The sequence below is a fragment of the Empidonax traillii genome, unplaced genomic scaffold (assembly GCF_003031625.1).
Source record: "Empidonax traillii isolate 1590-97213 ecotype Southwest subspecies unplaced genomic scaffold, ASM303162v1 scaffold284:size1552100, whole genome shotgun sequence".
NCBI lineage: Eukaryota > Metazoa > Chordata > Aves > Passeriformes > Tyrannidae > Empidonax > Empidonax traillii.
Genome location: NW_020955477.1, coordinates 602,953 through 627,633, shown reverse-complemented (window position 1 = coordinate 627,633; position 24,681 = coordinate 602,953). Strand labels below are relative to the sequence as shown.

The following is a 24,681-nucleotide window of genomic DNA, read 5'->3' as shown; positions in this document are numbered from 1 at the left end:
CCTTTGCGGCTCTGCCCTCCTTGGAGAGGCTTCAATAATTCCTAGGGAGGCTCTGAGGGCTCATAAAAAAAATGAATAAGGAAGTGAGCGGAGCAATCGCTCTGTTCCTCTTTGCAGCAAGCCTGGAGCTGCCCCTGCCTGGCTGCTCAGGTACGGCGTCGGTTTGCCGGGTTCCTGGAGCAGAACGGATTTGGCGGCTCCACAGCCTGCTTTGCCGTGATGGATGGGAATGATTATCACTGTTAATCTCACTAAGCCTATGGTCTCAACTTTGGAGGGTGCTTAAAGGAACACTTGGGGAGGAGCACGTGAAGATGTGTGGAGCATCTGCTGTACCCCTGTCAGCAAAGGAGAGTCTCCTTCAGCTTTTTTTCTCTCTTTGACAGGATTTTAAATAGGAATGGTCCAGATCAGCCAGATTATAGGCTGGACTAAGGCTCCAAACAAGGACCACACTCCTGAATCACACCCACTGGCTGCTTTGGAGGTGGTGTTATGCTCAAGGTTACAGGTATTTTTAGTTCTTCTACCTCACATAACTCCCTAGAGATGGCTGAGGGACACCTAGAAGTGCTCTGGTGTTTCTGGCAATTCTTAATATTTGTACTGTTAGTGTTTTAACGAGTTTTCTTATCAAAGTCAACTCCGATGCTTCAGCTTCCACGGTTCCTGGGAGAAGGGTATGTTCAGGCACTGCAAGAGGGAAACCTCATGTGCAAAAAATTGGGAAAAACTCTTACCTTTTAGAAGCACCTGGATCTTAATTGCTTTCCAGAAACTGTCTGTTAGAAACAATTGCTCTTACAAAGCTGAAAATGGTTTCTGTTATTTCTCCTCTGCCTTGCTCCTAGTCCAGGCTGGGCCAGCCCAGGGGCTCTTCCCCTGTGGGGGAGCAGGTCACCTGTGTTGGTGGGAACCCAGGCATAATTCCTCTGGAGCCCCCGTGGATATGGGTCACCAGGCAGGCCTCAGCTCCATGCTGATGGTCCTCTCAACACGTGTTTGCACTGGTGTAATTAAAGGTACTCTACTAATTGGATGTGCAACCCTAAGGGAACTCCTTTAATTGCATTTCAATCTGCTTGATGTAATTTTAACTTAAATTCATTTCTGTCTTGCACAGGAATAACCCAACTGGGTCTGGTTACGGAGAAGGAGATCACCCTGCTTCCTCCTCCCCGTCGCACCCTGGATGTGCCTCCATTTGTCTCTGGCTGTGAAACAGCAGCACACACTAAAGCAGAAGGCTGTCCTTCAGCTGGCACTGGGACAAAGAGAGGAGAGGGCTGGGAGCTCCCCTTGACCTGCTGATGGAGGCAAGAGCCTTGGTGATAACCCTGTCTTCACCTGGATTTTATCTCATGTGAGTTTTACCATGAATTCTGTCATTCATGCTCTTCCTGTTTCTTTCTCTGGAGTCAGTGAAGACCTGAGCTCTTCCTAAGAGACACTTCATTTCCACCCAACATGCTGGTTTAGTGAGAGACTTGCTGCTTAACCTGGAGGCTGGGGTAGATGGTGGGGTTGCTGCTTTGAGCCTCCCAGCTTGTGGGAGCGCTGCCATTTCCTGCTCCCGCCTCCCAGCACGGGGCCCTCACAACTGCTCTCCCTGGCAATGGCCTGTTTCCAGCGGTGTCTTCCAGCAGCAATCAGCGCTGGAGTGGGGGCTGCGTGCCCAGGAACCAAGCACTGGGGAGCAGCGCCTGGTTTCAAGCGTTGCTCTGTGGGTTGCAAGCACAACTATCCATTTCCTCCCTCCTGAGCTCCACGTGGCCACTGTAGCTCTCCCTTCTCGGCATGTGCCAGCGCTCGGGTGCTGCAGGATTGTTCCATGGTATGGGTCTCAAAATACTGATACCCCTTAGGGTGGTTTTGTGCAGCTTCCCCCCTGCCACGGGTATTTTGAGGAGCCTGGTCTGGCTCAAAATGAGCTGCACTCCCTCTGCTGCTCCCCAGAACTGTGGGGCTGGTCATCCTCCCTCGTTACCAGCGCCATGGATGCAAGCAGCGGGAGGAGCAGAGCCAACAGCACGCGCTGGCTGTGCCCCTTACTAATGTTGTTCATAATGTTTCTGTGCCATCTTCCTTCTTTCCACCCTCTCCCTGAACAACTAAATTAATTAGAGTGGGTTTTTGTATTTAAATACTGTCATGGAATAATAATCCTGGTGAATTCAATTTTTTTTTTTTTTGTCATTCCCCACTGCTTCTTTTCTCTGTTGTGCTCTCTTTTAATATGCTGCTGATACTTTGTTATAGCTATGCAAGATCACAGCTGTTGTCTGAAAAAAAAAAAAAAGAGTAAAATCATTCTGTGTGCTGTTGCCATCCAAAACCCATTTTTCTTTCTCCACCAGCTCACAAAATAACCCTTCCCCTATTAAGTGCAGAAGCATACATTTCTCTTGGCTTGTAAAAAGCCAAAAAGCCTCACAGCAGCTTCAGCGAAGCTGCAGCAGTGGAAGGAAGTCAAAGCTCCTATAACAGGCGGGGGCTCCATCCTGAGCCTGTTATGAGCTTGGATTGTGTGAGTTCTGGATGCCAGGAGTGACTCCACAGAGGCAGCAGGTCTGTGGGCACCACCAGCTCCTGTGCTTTACTAGCCACTGAGTTTTGTTTACCTGGATGTGTTAATTTGACCTGTAAACATGTTTCCTGAAAGGACCCTGTAACAAAGCCATTCCTGCCGCTCTCATAAAGGGACAAAACATTCCCATTAGAGCCCAAAATTATATTTACAGTATTTTGCTTTACACTGGCCTTTCCGGACAGCTTTCCTCAGCCCTGCCAGGCCCTCTCTGACCCTTTGAAGTCAGCCCTTGGTGGTCACTGGCATCGAGACCAAAGCTAAGCAAGGATCAAGCGGTAGAAGGACCCTGCTCTCATCAACAGCGCAGAGCAGTAAATGAAGGAGAGCCAGGATGGAGATTTGAGTCGTTGTCTCCCAGTCCACAGTTCCAATTACAAAACCGACTTCAATCAGCCTCACAATGCACACAGCCAGTTCTGAAATTCCTCCTTGACTGCCTGACCCCGGCCCTGTCCAGCGCCTGCACTGCCTACACCTCACGTCTCTGATGTGTCAGGGCGGTTCTAAATAAAGCTCGGCTGAGGCCCGTGCAGTTCCAATTAACACACAGGAGCTGTGTGACCGCTTGGCAGGGCTTGCCCTGGCCCTGCTGCCTCTAACAAGGGTGATGAGGGTGGCTGAGGGGAGAATGCATTAAAGGAGCGAGATGAAAAGCTTGTTTTCCCCCCAGAATGCAGCTCCTGGAGAGGTGCACAGGGCGCTGCTGGGTCAGTGTGTTCAGCAGTCTCAGCTCCCCGCTCGGGCCAGAGGGAGGAGGAAGCTTGGTGGCTGCCTGGGTTTTTTGGAAAGCAGAGCCATGTAAAGCAAAACCTTTTAAGGGGATCCAGAGAGGGCTGAAAACGGGGGGCACCTGCTGTGACACCCACAGGGGAAGATGATGGTGAATGCCAAAGACAGGGGAGCGACCCCGTCCTTCCCAGGCCATGCACAGCCTGCTCCTAACCCATCAGACATACCCTCAGCATGTGCCTCTGAGTCCAGCCTCCACATTCCTGGCCACCCCTGGAACCAGAATGGACCCTGCTCAGGGAGACAGAGGTGATGAGGAGCCTGCAGCTGGGGTGCAGAGGCAGGGAAGTATTAACTTCCATGTGTTTTGCCTCAGAATTGAGTCTGGAGTGTGTTCCACACCCAAAAGGGACAGGATGACTCTGAGGCTCTGCTGGGAACAGGGATGTTGGTAATGTGGCACAAAAGGTAATTCAGCCCCTGGTGACGTGATATACAACCACCTTGCCAGATGCTTCAACCCCCCAAACAGTTGTAAGTGCTCCTCCACGGGCCTCAGTTAAATTCCCTCCAGGATGTAAACTTGGGCTTGTTTGGACCAATACCTACAGACTTGATTGCAACAGCAGATGGTTTATTTCTACCTGCAAGTGAGAACGGGGAGTGTATATCACGGCCCTGACACATTTTACATGGAGCAGATGTTTCTATTAATGCCAGAATTGGGTGGAAATGCAAAGGATGCTTTTTGCTTTTTTCTCCCCCCTCAAAACTATTTTACTCAATTAAATTGCAACTTGCTGAAGTATTCCAGTGAATCACTTCCCTTTTTTTTTTTTTTTTTTTTTGTTTGATTAGTAGGCTCTAAAGGGACAAAAGAATAGCTTTGTATCAGTCTCCCTCAATTACATGTAAAGTACATCTCGACAGAGTCTGAAGATCCATCTTTCACTGGCAGTTGCAAAGCCATCGACATAATAAAATAATACTCTGATTGGTATTACAAGGCTGCATTTAAATCATTGGCATTCATGCTCCGAGTCCTTTGCAGGGAGCACAAGCCCTCCATTAGAGAAAAGCTTAATTTTATACTGTGATCTGTGTAAGATATGTGATGAAAATGAGAAAAAAGAGCCTTTGCAGAGCTGGAGACATAATAATAGAAGCCACAATGGATGTCTGGGCAGCTTTTTCAGTTACTTATAAACTGCAGGTGTCAAATGCATTCTGGAAAGAAGCTGAATCCCAGTTTTAATTACAGCCAGCAGGTTGAGGCATAATTCAAGGCTTGACAATACCTTCAACCCATAATAAAACTCCTCCTGCTAGCAGTAAGGAGTTTATACCAAGACCAAGGATAATTCCTGACCTCCTTGCAGCAAGTAAACCCTGAACTTCAGTATCCCACTGTAAAATCCTGAACCCCTTGATACTGAAAGTACCTGGTCCTTCAGAAGGCATCAAATAGGAGCTGAACTAGTCAAACTGCTCTGATGATCAGGGTGAGAAAGATGTGCCATTGCAGTTTTCATCAAAGGTTCCTTTGGCTCAAATTAGTTTTCGGTAAAAAGAAAAAAAAAAAAGGAAAAAGAGACCACCTGGCTGGAATTGTGTGGGTGAACCCAGGTAAGTTGTATGGGCCATCCCAGGTCTCACAAGGTAAGGCTTTATCTGCGATCTCTTTTACCAGCAACAGCAAGTTTATTGAGCTCAGAGTTTAAGTTCATTACGTGCCTGAATAGCACCACGTACACCAATGCCCTGACCCAAACCCGAGTCTTTGAGGCCTTATGCTGATACATATAATAAAGAATCACACTGAACTACTCCATCTATTAATGATTCTGGGGGGGCAGAAGCAGGATGTGTGTGTGCTGAACTCGGCTGCTGGGGGCTGCTGCTCACAGGGAGGCAGAGGGCTCACCGAAAGCCAGCAGGCAGAGCCTTTGAAGCAGAAGCTAATGATGCCTTATTATGTGGGAAAACAGCTCCGGAGTCATGGGGGCAGCCACCATGTGGGGCTGAGGAGGAAGGTCACTGGAGAGGACACGGAGAGGCAGAGCTGCTGGGAGATGGAGGTTTTCTGAGCAAGGGAGGTGCTCACTACATTTAGTGTGCCCAGGGAAACAGTCTCGGAAAGCAAACCTCTTCATGTCAGAGGATTCCAACACACCTGCCCTGTGCTGTCCCTCAGCTGTGGCAGAGCAGCCCTGAACACCAGCCCAAAGGAGAAAAGGGCTCGTGGGGGAATGATCTTCCACGGGGTACCAAGAGCTAGGAACTGCCTGGCACCAGAGGAGTTACTTGAGGAGTTACACAGGGCTGGAATAAACTACAGGAACAAACCAAAACCACTGGAAGCACTAACTTTGAAAATAAGTGTATTTGTGCTGACGTAACCCACACATACAGATAAGCTCTATGTCATTACCAAGGATGGCCCCCACCAATGGCATTTGCAGCTCTCAGTACACAACACCCATGTCCCCACAGCTCCCCTGGGAGGCAAGGCAAGGCCACGAGCCCCATCTCGCCAGCAGGGAACCTGTCAAACCTGAGGGACTGTGGCATGGTCGCCCTGGAAGTCTGTTGCTGAGCCAGGAGTGGAGTGTGGGCTTTCCTCTGCCGCCTGGGGCTGCTCTTTGGTCAAACACCCTGCACTGCCAACAGCTCCTCTGCTCCATCACAGCCATTTCTGCTGTAAGCAAATGGCCACGAGCAGCACGTGATGTCATCTAAGTCCTCACAGGCATTACAGTGATCACAAAGCAAGATCTGGGGGGAAAAGAACCTGTGGGAAGACCAATCTGATTTGTAACCAAGTGCCAGTCTCAAATGCCTACCGTGTTCCTAGTTACAAATTAAGTGCATAACAAAAAAGAGAGTACTTTAAGAAAATGGGACTGTTTCATCCCCACCATCCCAGAATCATAGAAAACAGGGCTGGAAGAACCCTGAGGGGTCTTCTGCCAGGTCTTTTCCCGGGTTCTATGATCCCGTGTGGTTGGGCCCCCTCAGTAGATGGAGCTGATGGTGCTCGCTTGGCTACTTGTGTCAGAGCTGTCCACCGTCACATCAGGACCCGCGTCCGCGCCGTCGGGATCCGCTTGATCTTTGGCAAAGTTGATGAAAACCTGGAATTTCAAAGGAAAACAGTCTGTGACGGCATAAATAATTTATAATATGAATGAATATAAAAAAGGATTGGCTGTTCATTTGACTGTGAGCCTGGAGAGCGTGCTCAGGGTTGGCTTCACGCTAGATTTGAGAATTGCAAATGTTGGTCTTCCATGGGCTAATGCAAATAAATGGATGCACATTCCTGTACTGCTGAATCGACACCCGGGATGCAAAGGCAGACATTCCTGCAGGAAGCCTAATTGTCCTGCAGCTCAGGTTCCAGCAGTACCAGCGAGGTAATACCCGTGTGGAGGCTCCTTTCGATCACACTGTAACACAGTCCTATTATTACTCTATAAACCCATCTGTCTCTGTGTAATTGACATCTGTGCACACACAACTGCAGAGTGCAGAGAGGGGTGTATCATTCCTAAGTCTTCCTTTGAAAAGTGCGGAACGAATACACTGAGTATTCTTACTACAACGCTACCTGCAATCACATTTGCATATTCACAAATCCAAGCTGCCATCCCACAAAACCTGGGGCTTCCTGCGTTTTGTCTGCCTGTTTCTCTCCCAGCCACTGCCCTTTCTTACACCAGCACTTCCCCCCACATCACTGTGCCCCAGGCCATAGGACTACAGGGCTGCTCCTCTCTAGTATTTCAGGTGCTGATGCTCAACAGGGTGGCATCCCTTCAGCTGATGTGCTTCCTACAAGATTTCGATGCCAGTGGGAATGTTCTTCCAAGGGAAAATGGAAAGGACTTAACCACAAAGTTAAGTTTGGAGTAATGCTAAATGAACTTACAACCCAGAGAGTGAAACTAAGCAAATTTCCAGGACTGGTGGCAAGCCTAGCCCTGGACTCGGGAGTGATTCATAATCCTGCCCTTCATCCAAACCCACGAGGCTGCTGAAATCAGCAGTGACTGAGGGAAGAACAGATCCTTTATGCTACGGGCAGCTTTCCGTGTGCATTTTCCTCGTGCCAGCACAGGTACCTGGAGGCAGTAGTACTGATAAAGTACCCCCAGGAGGAATATAGATGGAAATCCCTTTCAAAATGTAGTCTATTGTGTGCAGCAGTCCATTATGTGTAACCATCAGTCTGCTCCCCCGTTGGCAGTTTGAAATGGATGGTCACACATTTTAATTCCTTACCTCCTCCAGCGTTGTCTGGCTCACGGAGAAGTGCCTGATATCGAAGGCTGCTTTGCTGCCTTCCAGGAGATCGAATATATTTGCTACCCCTCCTGCAGAGACTGGAACGTGATACTCCACCATGTTGAAGTGCCGATCCTGTGGGAACAGGAATGATGAGGTCATGGGAGGAGGTTGCCCCTCGTAAAGAGCCAACAGATCTGATGGCCCATGGGGAATGAAGGGCCACGGGGTGTCTCCTGGTACTGACCAGTGTTTCCCCATGGGGAGTTTCTGTGGGTTCTGTTACTGGGAGAAGGTAATTAAGCCCCAGAGCTGGGATCTCCAGGGCGGCCATAGCGTTTTCCAGCTCCAAGTGAGCCATTTTGATTAATGCAGAGACTGGGTTATGGACGAGGGATGGGATTTGTGACTGAGTTAATCTGGTTCTACGGTTACTCAGTTACTGGAAGCACCCAACCATCTCATTACCCACTGAGCCTGAAGTGGGTGTCCATGCAGGCCAGGCTTCTGTGGGACCACCCCTGGGGCAGCTGCCTTCCAGGATCACTGCAGCTATTTGGCTGATGTTACTCAAGCCATGGAGGAACTTGAGAGCTCCAGCCCTTGGACCACGTAGCTGACAGCAGTGGCAAGTGCGGCCCTGAGGGCACAGGTTGTTACAAGGTGTCCATCCTGCAAGAACCTCTTGGTTAATCTGAAGGGATTTTGAAGGTCTCTCCTTTGTCCTGCTTACCTTCAGGCATGTGTTTGGAAAGTGTGACTTCATGAACTCTGTCAGCATCTCAGTGCAAACCGTGTTGCTATTTAGGTGCATCTTCACAGTGAATCCTCTTCCAAATCTAGAGGAAAAAGAAAATCACAATTAACAGTGCAGAAAAGAGAAACAGATAAAGAAAATCCCCTGAGAGTTCTTGCATGGCCTCTTTGGGGAAATCTAATCCAGGCAGAGTACAACTTGAATAGGGTCAGGGTTGTTAACCTGGAGTGAAACTTAATAAGAAGCCAAGCTATTGTTAGAACTAATAAAATAACAGCTAAACCATCATGTGCATTTCACATTTACAGCAGTGAACTGAATACTTCGGGGGCACATTTCTGGGAAGAAAGGCTGTGAGAGAGAAGAAAGTGCATTAGTTAACAAAGAATTTCAATGGTGCAGTAAGGAACATAAACCAGAAAATGTCATTATTTTGATGCTCTGTTAACACAGGTCTCATGTTCTAAGCCCTCAAAGCTGTAGGTCAGTAACTCTGCACATGGCTCAGCAAAAGTGAAACGGGTCCATTTTACTGACCTGCTCTTGATGTGCTGCAAAGAGCCAATGCACTGGAAACTCCCATTCACCATGATGGCCAGCCTGGTGCAGAGGGCTTCACACTCTTCCATGCTGGAAAACCAACCAGAAACTCTAGTAAGTCATTGAGAAAGTATAAAAAAAACCAGTTGTTTTAATAGTCAGAGACCATAACTGTTCTTCCCTAAAGTATTGTGAGTCTCTGTGGGTGCCCACTCTCAGCCACAACAAACCCCCAAACCTCTCACAGCTGGGTGCCCTGGAGTTGCACAAGCACCGACAGGGAGTGCGAGGGATGGGCCTCTCCAGTCCTCCTGCTCACCCCAAAGCGGGGGCAGAGCCACCCCAGCCCTACCTGTGGGACGTGAGTATCACCGAGCACTTGTTCTGCACTTCCTCACTGATGATTTTCCACAGGTGGCGTTTAGCGTTCGGATCCATTCCAGAGCTCGGTTCATCCTTTTGGGAAAGACAGGACTGAATGTAAATTTGCACTCAGAATCTGACCTCCCCAGCCCTTGTGCTGTTTCCAGGTTCATCCTCAGTGTCATGTTTGCTGTAAGGGTGCACAGGAGAGCTTGCACTGGTACAGAGTCGGGACGAGGATTATCCTCAATTCCACTATGGATTTGACTGAGATATCCCACACCTCCTTCAAGCAGGAGCAGCTCAGCTTGACTGAGCCTCCCCTCCTCACTGCCCTGTGGAGCTGCACAGCTCTCCTGGTGATTGGAGATGCAAGGAACCGATGGGCTGTGACAGCTCCACCTTAGAGCAACCCCCTGTGCTTTTTACACCACAGTGTTTGAAACACCCAAAGCCCAAAGGCACCACCCCAGACAAGCAGCTGACAACAGGTACTTGCCTCTTTATCCTATGCTGGTGTCACATTTCTCCACTTAGAGAGACAGGAAGTGAGGGATGACAGAGGATATACCATCTCCTCTCTTATGCACTGCTGATGAAATTGTCAGCCAGTTCCTGATTGACAAGCTGCTATTGTTGAGGACAACAGCTTACAAGAGGCAGAAATAAACCAGCTTGGGTTCAGGCAGCAGGCAGCACAGAGGGAATTTCCCCACTGCCTATTTTCATTCAAATTTTTTATCTCCCAAAAGCAGCAAGAGCACCAGTGTGTGGTCAGAAGCAAAGGCAGCGGTGCTGGGCTTGATACAAGTCGGGGCAAGGGAGATTTATGTCCACCAGGTATCAGACTTAGTGTTGGGAATCCTGCTTACAGAGCTCTGCACACATTCAATACACAGCAAGGGGGACAACTGCACAAAAAAGCATGTTTTAGCAACGGCATAGCTCATGGAAGAACTGGAAAGCTCAAAGACAAAAGGGGAAGCCAAACCTAGAAAAAAAGGTTTATGCTCTAACCCTGAGGGAAGTTGTTCCTTTGCTCTCCTACAGGTTTGGATGCCACTTTTGTTTCAAGACTGCAGGTTAGTCCATAGAAAAAACCCAACAAGATAAGTTGGGAACGAGGAGAGCTTAATTGGCAAACATAAGACCTCTTTTTACCTCTGAAAGATGCTATCAGAGAAACTGGCAGAGTCACCACACGCTTATGCCCTCAAGGAACATCTGAGTGTTTGCTGGCACCTAAAGTTTCCTTTGATGCCCCTGTTGTCAGGCTAAGCAGGGCATGTTGGGAGTGCCCTGTAAGTGTGCCTGAGGAGGCTTTGCTACACTGTCACAGCGCCCCTGCCAGCCCAAGGACCTGCTCCTCCCGCTCCCAGCAAGGCCCCTGTTCCTCACCAGCAGCAGGATCGATGGGTTCCCAATGAGAGCCAGAGCAGTGGACAGCTTTCTGTTGGTGCCATAGCTGCACATGGAGCTGACTCTGTCCTTGTAGGCCATCAGATTCAGCCGGTGGAGAAGCTGGAGTACAACCTACGGAGCAAGAGTACTGCGTCCATAACGTGTCCGGGCATGAGTTACCACACACACATCTACTGAGAGACTGATGTAAAGGTTCTCAGTAATGACAAATGCTGCAAATCAAGCCCCAGTGTTACTCACCCCCTTGATATCCCTCTCTGGGATGCCGTGCAGCCTGGCATAGTAATACATGTGCTCCTCCACCGTCAGCAAGTCATCCAAGGCGTCTTCTTGGGGACAGTAGCCAAAGAGTGACCAGTGTGCCTCGCTGATGTCATTCAAGGACCTGTGTAAGGAAGTTGGCAAGTCACTGCATGCACTGAACTGCCAATGCACTCTGGAATCAAACAGGAGCAAGAAAATCCCTTTCTCCAGCTTCCTACCCCCTTTCCCAGCCCTTGAAGGAAAATGCTATGAAAGCAGACCTCCAGCTTTCAGGCCCTCAGTTCTAGTACACAGCTCTCCAGTTACTGCAGCAGCTCAGGTGGCACAGCTGCCAGCACACCTATGCCTGCTGAAGCGCACTCTGAGGTGAGTCCTACTGGTCTCCAGGTCTAGATCAGAAGTGGGATCACACTCTGCTGAGGATCTGAGCCTGGTCCTGTTTACAATGGAATGAAGTGGAAGAAACACCTCTGAGAAGAGCAGAGGCTTGGCAGCAAAGCGCAACCCCCTAGGAAGCAACCATATCACCTTCAAAGGATGAACTCCCAGCCTTATTTATTTTTGCTCTGTTTCGAATGTTTTGGTTTGTTTCAGACTTTCATATTTCCTTTCCTTTGCCACCCAGCCTTAAAAACCGCTCAGGTGGATTTGCTCGTGTGCCTTCCCAAAAAATCACATCTTCCATACCCAGAATGATCCTGGACCCGCAACCTTCCGCTGGATGCACCGATATCACCCGTCAGCATCTTGAAGATCGTCGTCTTCCCAGCTCCATTCACACCAAGCAAGCCAAAGCACTGGGTTGTGGGAAAGAGAAGCGGAAATATAAGTGTGCTGTATTTCCAATGCAGAAATCCTGCTCTGAGAGGAGCGCTCAGTGCACCTTGTCTCCTCTTTCTCCGGCCCCCTGAGCAAGATGGATTGCAGGAGAGGCAGAAGAACCCTGCGCATACCAACGCCATAATGGAGGTTGTTTATGGTGCAATATTCCGAGGCTCTGTATTAGGACCGTTTGTTTAATATGGTGAAGAAGCAGGGATGTGTCTCTAATAGAGTCATTCCTTTTCCTGCAAGGTGCATTTCTGCAGGAGCCCATCTGACAGGACAAATCCTGATTAACTCATTTGTGCAAAGCCTCCCCTTTGACAGGAACAGAGCTACTCATGGGAACGAGGCGAGTGAGGTTTGGGCTGTCACTGGTAAAACCTTAATGTGACGCAAGATTTTTGTTGAATAATCTCAGTAATGCACTGCATTAATAAGATTAAGAACTGGCTCCCTGTAGTGCAGTTCCAGTACCTCATGGTAAAATCCATGTTTTATTACTAAGGTTGGGTAAATGCAGTTATGTGTTGCATAAGCCATCACCACTGTGCTGATAATTACTATTATTTTGATACCATCAGTACAAACCATCTGATGTGCTGGGCCTGCTGCAGATGCACAGCATTGACCCAGGGCTCTTCCCCCACCTTGAGGTCCATGCAGGGACAGTGTCTGTGCACGGTCTGTAGTGCAGGGCCAGGGCTTCTGCTGACAGGTGGGGAGTGGCGCCCTAAATCCCACCAGCAGCAGGGTGAATTTTGCCAGAAGTCAGAGAACTTGTAGAAGAGCAGAGGAATGGTTGACTGGCTCCAAACAACGAGGTGGGAAGTGAGAGGGGAAGAGGGTGAGCTGTGCACAGGTGGGACAGGCACTGCTCCAGCACCTGCCCCTTCAGCCTCAGTGAGTCTTTGGCCCGCAACGAAATGGCGATGGCATCGCACCGGCTGCCCCAAAACGGTGGACCTCGCATGAGTTACACAGTTTGCTAAGTTAAAGTTTGTCAAGTGCCTTACTTTGTCTGGATGTTGTTTTAAAATTTGCCAAGTACCTTATTCCACCAAAGAATCATTTTTCCTTTAGTTTCAAGTTCTGATTCATGAAAATGTGTGTTCAGCTGAAGTGATTTGTCTTCCCCGATGGGAAAACACGATGGTCTGACTCACGATCTCCCACGCAGTTCAGGTGAATGATTTCAGCTGGACACATTCTGCTATCTTCATTTACCACCTGGTGACCCCCAGTGACCCCACAAGATGTGCTGTGCAAACACAGCATGCAGACATTTTGCTCCGTCAATTCCCATCCAATTCCTCTCTTTCTAGGGTTTTCAAACTGTCACTTGGTGCCCCAAATGCACAAGGAGCCTTTCATCACTACTGTAACCCCAAGAATGCGGCAAAGGGAGGAAGAGCTCAGAGCAGGACAAACCATTGCAGCTGTGCTGGGACAGCAGCAAGGACTGGGAGAGAAGACAACAGTGACACTGGAAGGTGCCCACAGCCTTCTCCCCTTGCTCACCTCTCCAGCGGGAATCCCAAGGCTGATGTTTTTCACGGCCACGATGCGTTTGTGAGGAAGGTGGTAGATCTTCGTGAGGTTCTGCAGCTGCACCACGTCGAAATCAGCCTTGCCAGCCTCCACCCGGCTCCTCTCTGCCTGGACGTCCCCGTCCTCCTCCACAGGGGGCAGGAGTGATCCTTTGCCGTGCACTCTGTCGAACAGGAACCTACGGGGAGGGCAGGGGGAGCTTTCCCTCAGCAAGCAGAGAGCAGAGGCCTCTGTGATTGGGAGAGATCCTAAGGAGCCCTCCTGTGAGGTCCAGGGCGTGCACAGAATACTCAGACAGATTCTGTTCTCTCCTGATATTGCTCCATTTAGGGAATTAAAAAGCCCAGTGTTCTTTCTGCCTCTTTTTTTTTCTTCTTTTTCAGCAAATATTTTGAGCTGGAGAAGGTCCTGGCTTGTGGACACACCGCTAATGAAGGTGACAGGAACTTTTTCACTCCTCTTTGAGGAGAGGGGGAGATTCAAAGAGAGGTTGTCTGGCTGACTGGCTGCTCTTACCAAGCACTCACCAAACCACTGAACATCCACCCAGCAAACCCAGAGCCCTGCAGTCCCAGCCAGCACAGAATGCCAAGGGACTCTGGTAACCTGCACCTCCGTTGGTACTCCACTTATTGGGCCTGCTGCCAGAGGAAACTCACTCCATGTTTGCAAAGTGTCTTGGAAATTTATGGGCTTCATAATTGACAGTGATGGTGTGAGAGCCCAGAATGAAACCACTGAGCTCTGCCTTGCTCTGTTTTCAAAGTGGGGCTCCACATGTTACTTACTCCAGTACGTTGTTCCAGACTCTCTGAATCATCCTGTCGTGAACTGCAAGACGAATGGCAAAAAACACGGTGCCCTGGATGAACATGGCAAACAGCTTGGACGTGGTCTTGTCCAGCTCAAAGGTTTTGTCAGGGTAGTCCACTCCATAGGCTTTTAGGAAGCCCAGCAGTGCCTGATCCTGCGACAGTTCAATCAAGCCATAGCCAAAGCAAAATTGTGGGAACAGAAGGAACGCGTGCCTTAAATTTTCAGCAAGATCACGCAAGCCCTGGAAAAAAACAAAGAGCAGCACAGTCAGTCACTGCTTTTATTCATGGAATAAATTCATAGGTTTTACTGTGGGACTGAAGTGTAACAATTACACTGGGATTTGCTTGTGTCTCAGAGCAGAGATAAATTGAGAGCAAAGAGCTCTGGAGACAGCTCGTTTCACAGGCACAAGGTCATAAAAGTCAACAGGCAGCTCTGAGGTTGTGATCACCCATAGTAAACAGCAGCCACTTCCCAGTGTGGTCCTTCACTGCTGCTCCAGCCACCTAGAACCTGCCCACGGGCCAGAGCTGAATCCTGCCCCTGAGCTACACTGTGCCCCCCAAAACGGTGCAGCACAGCTCCCCTGCAGCACCATCTGCTCCCTTGGACCACTGTCCTATCTGCTTTCCTTGGACAAACATCTCCATAAAACACAAGATTTGGCTTTACTAGATGTAGAACTGCTTTTCCAGCTAATTCATGGCAAAGCAGGCCAGTGCAGTCTCACAGTAAAGGTTTGGTACATCGCTAGCAGAAGAAAGGATTAGTGCACACAGCAAAGTGGAGAGGCAGTAAATTAGCATGGAAAGAGACTCACTCCCTGCCGTTGGGGTACAGAGGGATGAAAGATGATCATAATTGCATGTCCCTAAAGTCCAGGGGGTTGCTGAATAAGCTCTGTCCAGCTAGAGAGAAAAATCCAACCCAGCTATTGTTGTACAAAGTAATTGCCCTCCATAAAAAAAGGAACCTAAGTGTAAGGTGTACATGTTATCCCAGGGATATCTCAGAGAGATAATCTTTAACAGAAGCCTTTACTTTAGGGAGTCATCACCATCTCTAAGCCATCTTTCATTCTTGCAGGGAGAAGATGACTGCATTACAGATCTAGATGACAGAGAGCTGGTGCTGGGCTTAATGCAGCACATCAGGCTCAGGGCAGTGACATTTAGTTGTCACTCCCCACAGTTTGTGCTGCAGGGACTCAGCAATGCTTTGAAGTGTCCATCATCAACATTTCATCAAACATCTCCACGCAGCTCCTGCTCTTCGTCTTCCATCACCAGGATGACTAGAAAAAGGGTCTACAGTTTTCTGCCTCTCCTTTTATGTTCTCCCCTCTGTCACCATCATTTTTTTCCCTGCTGGGGGTGCAGATTTACAGACAAGCAGGATCAGTATGTGACTTGTGTCCTGTCCGTAGGGAACCCCATCGAGTCCCGTGATTAGGACCCGATCAAAGCCACCACACCCACAAGAAGCCTCCTGGTGTTTCACCAGGGGTCAGGGCTCCTACCTGGTCCGTGGCCTTTTCCTGGGAGAGCAGAAATACAACCGAGTGAGTGATGATGGTATTGATGCCAAAGAACAAGTTGACACAGACATACACGATGAAGGCCATCCCTGTTTCCTTGAAGAACCCGGCCAGCAGGTACATCCATGAAAACGAGGCATACCTAGAGATTAGCGACAGTGCAGATGAGACCACAGTAACTCACAAAGCTACTTTGAAAGCAAACAACTGAAAACATCAGACAATCATAGAATGGTTTGGGTTGGAAGGGACCTTAAAGACTACCCAGTCCCACCTCCCTCTCAGGGGCAGGAACACCTTCCACTAGAGCAGGTTGCTCCAAGCCCAGTACAACTTGGCCTTGAACTCTTCCAGGGATGGAACAGAACATAACAGCTCTGTTTTGGCACACCACTAGGTTTCCAAATTACAGAGTTTAAAGAAGGCAAACGGACTTTGTGTCTGTCAGAATCTGGAGAAGAGGTTTACATTGATACATAGTTTGAACATGGAACCCCACCTGAAAACAAACAGACTAGGCCTGGAGGATTCAAAGGCAGTTTGACTAAGTCTTCCTGAATTGTGCTGCTGTTTATTTTGCTCTCTGATATTGAAATGCCTCTGTATCTTGAACTTTGCAACAGTTCAGTAAGCATCTGCTTACAGCTTGGGCTGTCACTGGGAATATTCCCATCTCCTCATGTAGGCTTTACTCTGAATAAAGCAGGCAGCAGTGGTGGTTCACCTCCCTGCTCCTGCAGGGAGTAACTTGTCACTGTTTGTAAAGTGTGTGTTAAAAAGCCCATCTATTCCCCCCCTGGATTTCAAACTGCAGCAGCCTGCAGTATCCAGTTCCTCACTCTGTGCAGGGATACTTAAATAACTAACCTCCACACTTACCCAAACAGTAATAGCAGAAGAAATACTGCCAGTAAGTTACTGTTGTTGCAGAAAGCTGGGATCTGGAAGGCTGAAATAACTCCAATTGAGAGTCCAACAGGGACCATAAAAAGTACCTGCAAAATGATATGAAAAAGATGTTACTGGGACAACAGTTCTTAAATACTTTCCTAGAACAATGCAGAAGCAACAAAGCCAGGACTGAATTTGGTCCCAAAAGTGTAGCTTGGGCTTCCTAAGGGAAACTGAACACAGGTGGGTCTCAGTCCTCCCCAGACTTGCAAATGAATTCCCACAAAGCCACTTTGAATAGGCAAAGCCTCAGCATTGAGGGCTGCAGGCAGAAAGTACCTTAGAAAAAGGTTGTGAATAAAAAAATAGCCCTTTGGGTTTTCTGTTAGCCTGGCAGTCAGACCACTTCATTGTGCCCTGTAAATCTAGTCTTTATAATGCTAAGCCAAGCCAGAGACCTACCAAACGTCTGCCTTGAGAGGTTGCTCTCTTCCCCAGCTTTGGGATTTAGCAGAATTTACTGGCAGGGATTCACTGAGAAATATCAAGTTGCCGCGAGCGCTGGATTAGTTTCAGCCCGCTGAATACTGATTGTGCAGGGACTCCAGGGATTTTTCCACAGGCTGATTTACAAATATGCGGTGCTGGAGCGAGCGCCTGGATCAGGGAGGCAGGCACAGGCCTGCTCCATCCTGCTTGCTGTGCTGCCAAGCCAGGCTGCAGCCACGCTGCCTTCAGACCCTTTTTCAGTCCCTCCCTGTGCTGCTGCTGAACCACACCAGCCCCTCCAGGCAGGCAGTCGTGATGCTTTGGTCGCTGCCTTGTTGGTGTGTTATCAGAACACCCAGAAGCTTTGGCTGTGCTCTGCTGAAAGAGTCAAGGCTCCCATTCCCCACGGGATTTCAGCCCTTAGCCCTCCCTGCACCAAAGGGGGCTGGACATCCAAATGTCCTTGAAGATTCCCTGTTTTCAGGAAGTGATGATATCACCGGGATTTTAGGCACTAGCAGAACTGCCTCAGTAGAAATTTGCTGGATATATGAAGCTGGTCCCCATTACAGCATAGCTGGCAATGCCAAGGCTCACGAGCTGAGCTTGTCTGTGCTGGCTCTTCTCTGAGGGAGGGTCTGACCCCACGCACAGGGGGCAACTCATAAGACATTCAGTCTCCAGACACTGCGCACATTCACCCTGGTAGCACAGCGATGCTTTCCAGCAGGGCTATTAACCCTCTGTACCAGCAGGAAACCGACCTTCAGTGAGAACAAGGGCATTCCTACAGCCTGGAATGCAGCACAGTGCTGGGAGCTCAACAAGGAACAAACTGGTAAATCTACACAGCACCCTGAGAAGGAACTTGCCCAGGTCCTGGAAGGCAGATACCTGCATTTGGATTAAACACTTTTATAATACACAGTCTTAAAGAGATCATTCAACCCAGCAGTGGATTTTTGCCCAGGAGAGCTGTGTCAGCTGCAGGATGTGTAGCCTTGAGCCCCAAGGCCTCACCCCAGATGTGTGGGGCCTGTGTGACAGCAGATTCAGCCCTGCAACTGGCAGAAGAGCAGCTGGCTGCTTCCATGTCAAATGGGAACCAAGCTCCAGCCTGTCCCATGCTGCTCCCAGACAAATGTGCAGTGCTTTGCACACCCTCCAGAGAGAAGGAATGCCTTTGCTTGGCGGAACCCAGTGTTGTGGTTCGCACTTAACAGTCTTCAAAACCCTGGAGAACAGTCACTACATAACACTCTGGGTAGTAATAATAAGAAGTCTAGGCAACCAACCTTAAATAAAGAACTTCATCCCCCCCCTTTCCCTTCCCCCCGGTGTGTAGTGCTACTCTTGGTGCATTTAGGAATGTGAATTATTTACCAGATCATAAACGAAGTTGGTCACCCAGTAGGTGGTCATCCCAATGCCTGAAATATGCTGCAGTTGTTTGGCTTTGGTTTGGTGCTCTTTGACCATGTAGAGCACAAAGCTGGCTGTCGTGATAGAGTAGCCAACCAGAACAGACATGGACACTATGATGTCGAGTAAGCTGTTGAGCCTGGGGAGAAAGTGGAGAAGGATGTATGTGGTGAGTCAGAGCTGCAGATTTCCCCCTCTGGAGAGGGTTGTTCAGGGCTCAGAAGCGACAAGATCCTGACTCTGGGCCAGCATCCTTTACAGTCATGGAATGGGTTGAGTTGGAAGGGATCTCAGAGCCCACCTCATTCCACCCCCTGCTGTGGGCAGGGACACCTTCCCCTAGTCCAGGTTGCTCTAAGCCCTGTCCAACCTGCCCTTGAACACTGCCAGATGGGACAGCCACAGCTTCTCTGGGCAACCTGTGCCAGGGCCTCCCCACCCTCACAGGGAAGAATTCCTTCCTTTCTTTCCTTTCTTTCCTCCCTTTACTGATGTTAATGAGGCCTAGGAAAAGGCACTCACAGCACTGACTCATAATGCTGTACTCATAATGAAGTGCAAGGGCCAAAAGGAAAGTGATGGCATTATTATTATTATTATTACTATTATTATTATTATGCCAATAACACAGGTCACATGCCAAAGCACACAAATCTGGGTTGCTGTAACTGTGGCCTTCAGTTCTGTATGGGTTCCTGCAAAGAAACCCTCATGGGAATCAGCTCTGGTGGCAAGCAGGAAGCTATTCATGCATAGAGGGAACAAGAGAGAACAGTTTCATCATTTAGAGAAAGATATTCAGTAATTTAGGTTGGTTTATGGTTTCCAGGAAGCTGGTTTGCTCCTTTTGAAGCTAAATAATTCAGGCATCAGCCAAATGAATTCTCTTACATTACTTGTTCTTGACTCTGTCCTCCAGGATATGGGTGAGCTGATAAGAAAATACCTACCAAAAAAAAAAAAAAACCACACAATAAGAAAAGAAATTGAAAATGTGTCCAGCTTAAATCTTCCTTCATCAGCTCCTGATATTGACAGTAATATTGACAGTAATACAGAAAACTGTGAGTAGAGAAGAAAAGCAGATCAAAAGTGGGTTTCTGCTCTGTCATCTCAATGTGATCTCGGGCAGAATCTTGAGCACCTTCATTTTTCCTATGACTTCCCTTTGCTGCACAGCAGACCTGAAATTCAAACCCTAGGCCTTGTTTGTGCATCTGTCTGGGTAACAGCATCATTCCCTTCAGCACTCCCACACCTAAAATGAGGCACATGCTCGTGGGTCCCTGTGCTTCAGGTCAGATTCCTCAACACTGACACCTGCAAAACTGATGAATACGTTTTGTTTTAAAGCTTCTGTTTGATGATCTCCCCTCATTCCATTTGTTCTTTTATCATCAGAAACAAATCTTTCCCTACTGCCTTTCTTCACAACTATTACCTTCCTGTGACATCTGTCTTCCTCAATATGGGAACTGTGGAGATGTGAGCATAAACCCAAGTGAGGAACAGACACTTTTGTCCCCAGTGTGGCAGTGAGTTAATTCTGAACTATTCTGTCTTAAGAAAAGCAAGTAAAAGAGCACTTTGTTCAAAGGAGCTAGTAAAATCTAGTTACTGCATTGGTAAGTCCCTGTGATTTAAAAAAAAAATAAAATAATCCTTTAAAATGGGTTTGTATCAGGCACAAACTGCAAGAGAGAAATTCTCTGCTGGTGTGCAGGTATCTTCTGATTTGGTGTAAGTAGTTCTTTACCCAGGAGAACACTGAGCCCAAAATATACTAACATTGTTCTTTTTGCTGTGTTTGGAGGCAACCTGTGCCTACAGAACCAAAAGGGCCACTTCCATCCTCCAGTGCAGGCGTCTGCCTCAGTCCCACCAAGAGACAGACAGCCCAGTCTCTAAGCCTCCTGCACCTGAGAGAGGGTTCAGACGTTTGTGTGCCTAAAAATAAGGTTCTCAATTCATATTTAGGCACCTGAGTAAATGCCCTGGTTCTCAGGGAGAGCTGCTAGACAGATTTTCTAGAACATGCCACTTCTGGAGTTTAAGCTCCTTACAGCCAGGTGCCAGGCTAGGAATTACATGATGAAGAGCTATTCTGGGTTATTTTCTCTGTGAATGAGCACTCTGACATGGGGACCAGGAAGGAAGACCCTGTGAGTTTAGCTGACCAAATGTCATCCTGAGAAAATGAATTTGAAAGGAGGATTTCATAGGAAAATAATTTTGGAGGAGAAAAAAAATCCCCAAAACCCAAACCTCACGTCTTGTCATCAGGGAGAGAAATGGAATTAAAATCTTGGACTGCTGATAAAGACCCACAAACAGGCAGGAAATGTTTCCCTTCTCTAAAAGGGAGAGAGAGAAATAAAGATACTGTCTGTCTAATCTGTTAATACTTCACTATAAAGCCATTTTCCTTTACTGAAGCTTAGGCTAGAAGTCAAAATTTCCATTTCAATGCTTTCTCTTTTTTGTTGGTTGGGATTGAGAGAAGAGAAAGCACAATATACATAAGTCAAAAGCTATTATGACTTGCTTAGTGACAGGGTAAAAAGCTTTTCATGCATCTTTTTTTAAAAATATACACAATCTAAGTCAAACCTCCAAAGCAAGACTGGCACCTCTTTCCAGCTGCTGAAGTGACAACACACTTTTATCTGGCCATTTCAATGGTTCTTAAACCATCATTTATTTGTCACAACAACAAATAGATTGAGCTGCCAGGACCGTACCCCGCAGAACGTCTGTTCAATTGTATTTCAAACTGGATTTACTCTACCTCGAGGGAGCCATCCTCATCCATTCATTTTATTTCTCCCATTCTATGGCCTGCATGATTAGTGGGAGGCGGAGAATTATCTGTCTGGTCATTTACTACTAAGCATTTCTTTCCAAAAATACATAAGCAGCAGGACAGATGGAATAAAAACTGCTGCTATTCTTTCCCACTGAAAATTGGTATTTTGCTGGTATCAAACTTTCCCTGTGCAAACTTTCTGGCTGTTCACACAAGCTTCCTGCCTTTGCTCTTGCCACAGCCTGTGCTGGGAATACTGAGACAGAGCAGGAAGCTTCTCTGCTCAATAATTCAGCTGCTCTGGGATAATCATGTCCCTGGATGTGCCTGGCTCGGGTCTCTTCTCTTCGCAGCCAGGCAGGGGCTGCAGCTCTGGGATATCTGACCTGGGAGGCTCCCTGCAAACCTCAGAGGGGTGCTTTAGGATGGTGACAGGGACCAGGCACTGGTTTCACCTGTTAAGGGACCCTCGGTGCATTGGTGTGTGAGGTGGGAAGCAGGACATGCTGGTTTGACTTGCATCAGCATCTGCTGTTTCTTTAGTTCATGGTGTGACACTCAAAGCTTCAAACCCGATGCCTGTTCCATTCTAGTTCAATCCACACACGTCAGTGAGGAACAGTCCTGTGAGCCAGGAGACACTGTCACCTATCCCTGTGTCCCCTGGGACAGCAGGACGCTGAGGTGAGGGGGGCTGGGCTTGACCACGACAAGGCTGGAAGGGCACCATTTGTCCAAGAAAGCCAGTCAGGAGGGCATTTCTGCACACAACTGCTGCTCTCAGCAGAGTCCAAAGATCCCTGCTTAAGATCTCTGAGATTGGCATCAACAAGAGTCTTTCTCTTGTCCCTGCAGCCATTTCATGTCTGGAGGCAGGCATGCACGCACAGACAGGCTTCTGCCCGTGCTGGAAAGGGAAAGACAGGGTGCCCTGCATTATCAGCAGGAATTTGGGTTGCTGCAGTGCATTACCAAGCTCTGAGAAGAGATAACCCCAAATGGGCTACTAACACCCCTTAGATCTGTGTATGTCATGTGTCAGAGGAAAAATACAGCCGAAAATTATATTTCTCACTTAATCTCACTCTCCCCACTCTCCTTCAAACACAAACACACACATACCCACACCCCCTGAGCTGCTCTCAGTACAAGAGTGACATATTAAAATTTCCTAATCTAAACCACCCCCGGAGATGACCTGAAGTAGCTTTTCTATGCATAACTAATGGGCACCTATCAAAGACAGCTATTCCAGTGCCATGAGGAGAAGCAATAAATCAAAGAGCCACCACTGGCATTTCTTGGATGAAGTGTTTTATGTAGGAGCTGGGGTCCTCCCTGTCCAGCTCCCCCGAGTCTCTGACTAAGACAAATGAACCCTGTGATCTACTCATGCTTTTCAATTCTGTTTTTAAAGGAATTGCAGAATTGTGAATAAAGAAATGGCCTCATTGAAGTCAAGGTAAGTGTTGTCATCGATTTCAACAGAACCAGGATATCCCCCTCAAAGGGGAGAATTTATCTGCTTGTGTAAAGGAACACTTACCATATTTGGAAGTCTCATTTTTCGGCAAGTTAGCTCGAAGAATGAAGTTGTTCAAGCTGTTGAGATAGGCTGGGAGGCTGTGATAACCTTCAGGATTGTACCACACCTGCACACAGTCGAGAAATTGAAACAATTTGGGAGAGATGTTCCTGATAACATTTGGTTTGTTCTGCTTGCACAAGTGAATCACTCCATGGTTGCTATCTAAGCTCCACAGGTTAAAGAGCAATGACTAAACCATGTCAAGGAATAAAATAAAAGCAGACTTTTCTTTCAGCACAAGGAGGTTCATCAGCTTCACGTGCCTTCTGGCAGAGAAGCAGCACCAGCTGCAGATGTGACCAATGTACAGAACCTTGGTTCCCTCTCTGTAACATGCTGCTGAGATTTGATGAGCACCAGCAGTGGGGATTTCCCCAAGGCAGCTGAGCAGCCCAATGTCTAACACCCCTCGAAAACCAGGGGAAAAAGTTGCTTCAGGGCAAAAAAATAGCCCTGAAAAATAGTTGTCACCTTCTCATTCAGCAATAGCCCTTCCCTCCCCAAGACAACTTTTGTTACCTGTGATAAACGTTTTTGTTGGAGCCCTCTCTGCAAACAGCCCTGCTCCTGCAGGGACACTCTCCTGGCAGCTGGGTTTTGCAGTGAGGGCACAGGATTGTCAGCTCTCTTGCATTTCCCTGCTACCTCAGATTTCAGCCGTGGTGCTTTACAACATTTTCATTGAGCAGAACCAGAGAAATGGGCATATCAGAATGCACCAGCCAGCCCTCGCTGCAGTACGTACATCCCCTCATGAGATAAAGGTGCCACTAATTGATCTTTTCACCTCTGTGTAATAAAATTATGACAGCAGAAAAATTGCCTCCTGCTAGCAAGAGAAGTCAGGCCAATAAAGAAGAATGGGGAAAGAAAAGGAAATGAACTGCAAGTCATCTCTGTCATGCCAAGCTGCAGATTTCAGGGGGTTTCTCTTTCTTTTCTGCAATATCCATGAACTCGACATCACTTCCCCTCGGTGCCACGCTGCCTATGCCAGGATGAGAGATGGAGATTAGTTACCTTGGTCAGTGTTCTGTTGGGGGGCACCGGCCTGATGTCAAACTGCAGATCTGATGTCAAAGGCATCCCAAAGCTCCAGCCACCATACCTGGGTGAAAACCAGAGGGAAATGCATTGCTACCCTCACCCAAACACTCTGATACCCTCACCTGGTGCATGTCAACACGCCACTACCACCCCAGGGAATTCCAGCTTGACTTGAAAGAACTTATCCCACTGTGGGGCCAAGCCACCACTGCTGCAGGAGCCCTTCTTTGAGGGGGAAAAAAAGAGAAACAAACTTGGCAACACAATCACAGAACTGTGCTGAAAGCCTCCATTTGAGAAAGGCTCTGGAGCCACGTGGATTCCTAACCTGCGTGCCTGCCACACTGGAGTAAGGTGACCGCTTCTCACCCAGAAGATGCACAGCTCAGTGTATCAATGGCAGATGAACACGCTCCTTGGCAACCTTAGTGACAGGCCACTTTTGCCCCAAGCCCTGCTGTGCAGCTGTGTGGCAGGGCTGAGGCACAATAACAGCTCCAGCAGCCCCGTGGCACAAGGCAACATTCAGCCTCTGCTTTCACTGGAGTGGCTGAGCCTGATCAAGTGAAGCACACGCCGAGACTCTTCAGAGACTCAAACTTGGAGAAAAGTCTCTCCCCAGGGTTTGCTTCATGACAGCCTGAGTCAGATTTTCCTCTTTCTAAAGATTTCTCAGTCAGACAAAGGCTTGTCTGCAGATCCAGCCCCAATGTATGTAGTAACTGACACCTTATCCCTGGGCTATCTCTGCTATGAT

General features: G+C 48.2%; 1 protein-coding gene and 1 long non-coding RNA gene across 2 annotated transcripts in view; one reads left to right on the top strand and one right to left on the bottom strand.

Moving 5' to 3' along the window:
- Positions 1–409: 409 nt before the first annotated feature.
- Positions 410–4,319, top strand: LOC114060671. Its single transcript, XR_003571934.1, has 2 exons — positions 410–511; positions 1,124–4,319. It is a non-coding gene; the product is annotated as an uncharacterized LOC114060671 (long non-coding RNA).
- A 105-nt stretch (positions 4,320–4,424) lies between these two features.
- Positions 4,425–24,681, bottom strand: part of ABCA12 (ATP binding cassette subfamily A member 12) — an 81,824-nt gene continuing 61,567 nt past the window's right edge. The window contains exons 39-54 of the mRNA XM_027890353.1: positions 23,898–23,985; positions 22,836–22,941; positions 19,375–19,429; positions 18,445–18,622; positions 16,561–16,676; positions 15,664–15,823; positions 14,114–14,382; positions 13,296–13,503; positions 11,640–11,749; positions 10,929–11,073; positions 10,665–10,799; positions 9,256–9,359; positions 8,901–8,993; positions 8,340–8,445; positions 7,604–7,741; positions 4,425–6,453 (exon numbers count right to left, since the gene is read on the bottom strand). Coding sequence (XP_027746154.1) covers positions 6,334–6,453; positions 7,604–7,741; positions 8,340–8,445; positions 8,901–8,993; positions 9,256–9,359; positions 10,665–10,799; positions 10,929–11,073; positions 11,640–11,749; positions 13,296–13,503; positions 14,114–14,382; positions 15,664–15,823; positions 16,561–16,676; positions 18,445–18,622; positions 19,375–19,429; positions 22,836–22,941; positions 23,898–23,985 — 2,131 coding nt within the window. The 3' untranslated portion in view covers positions 4,425–6,333. The remainder of the gene's footprint in view (positions 6,454–7,603; positions 7,742–8,339; positions 8,446–8,900; positions 8,994–9,255; positions 9,360–10,664; positions 10,800–10,928; positions 11,074–11,639; positions 11,750–13,295; positions 13,504–14,113; positions 14,383–15,663; positions 15,824–16,560; positions 16,677–18,444; positions 18,623–19,374; positions 19,430–22,835; positions 22,942–23,897; positions 23,986–24,681) is intronic.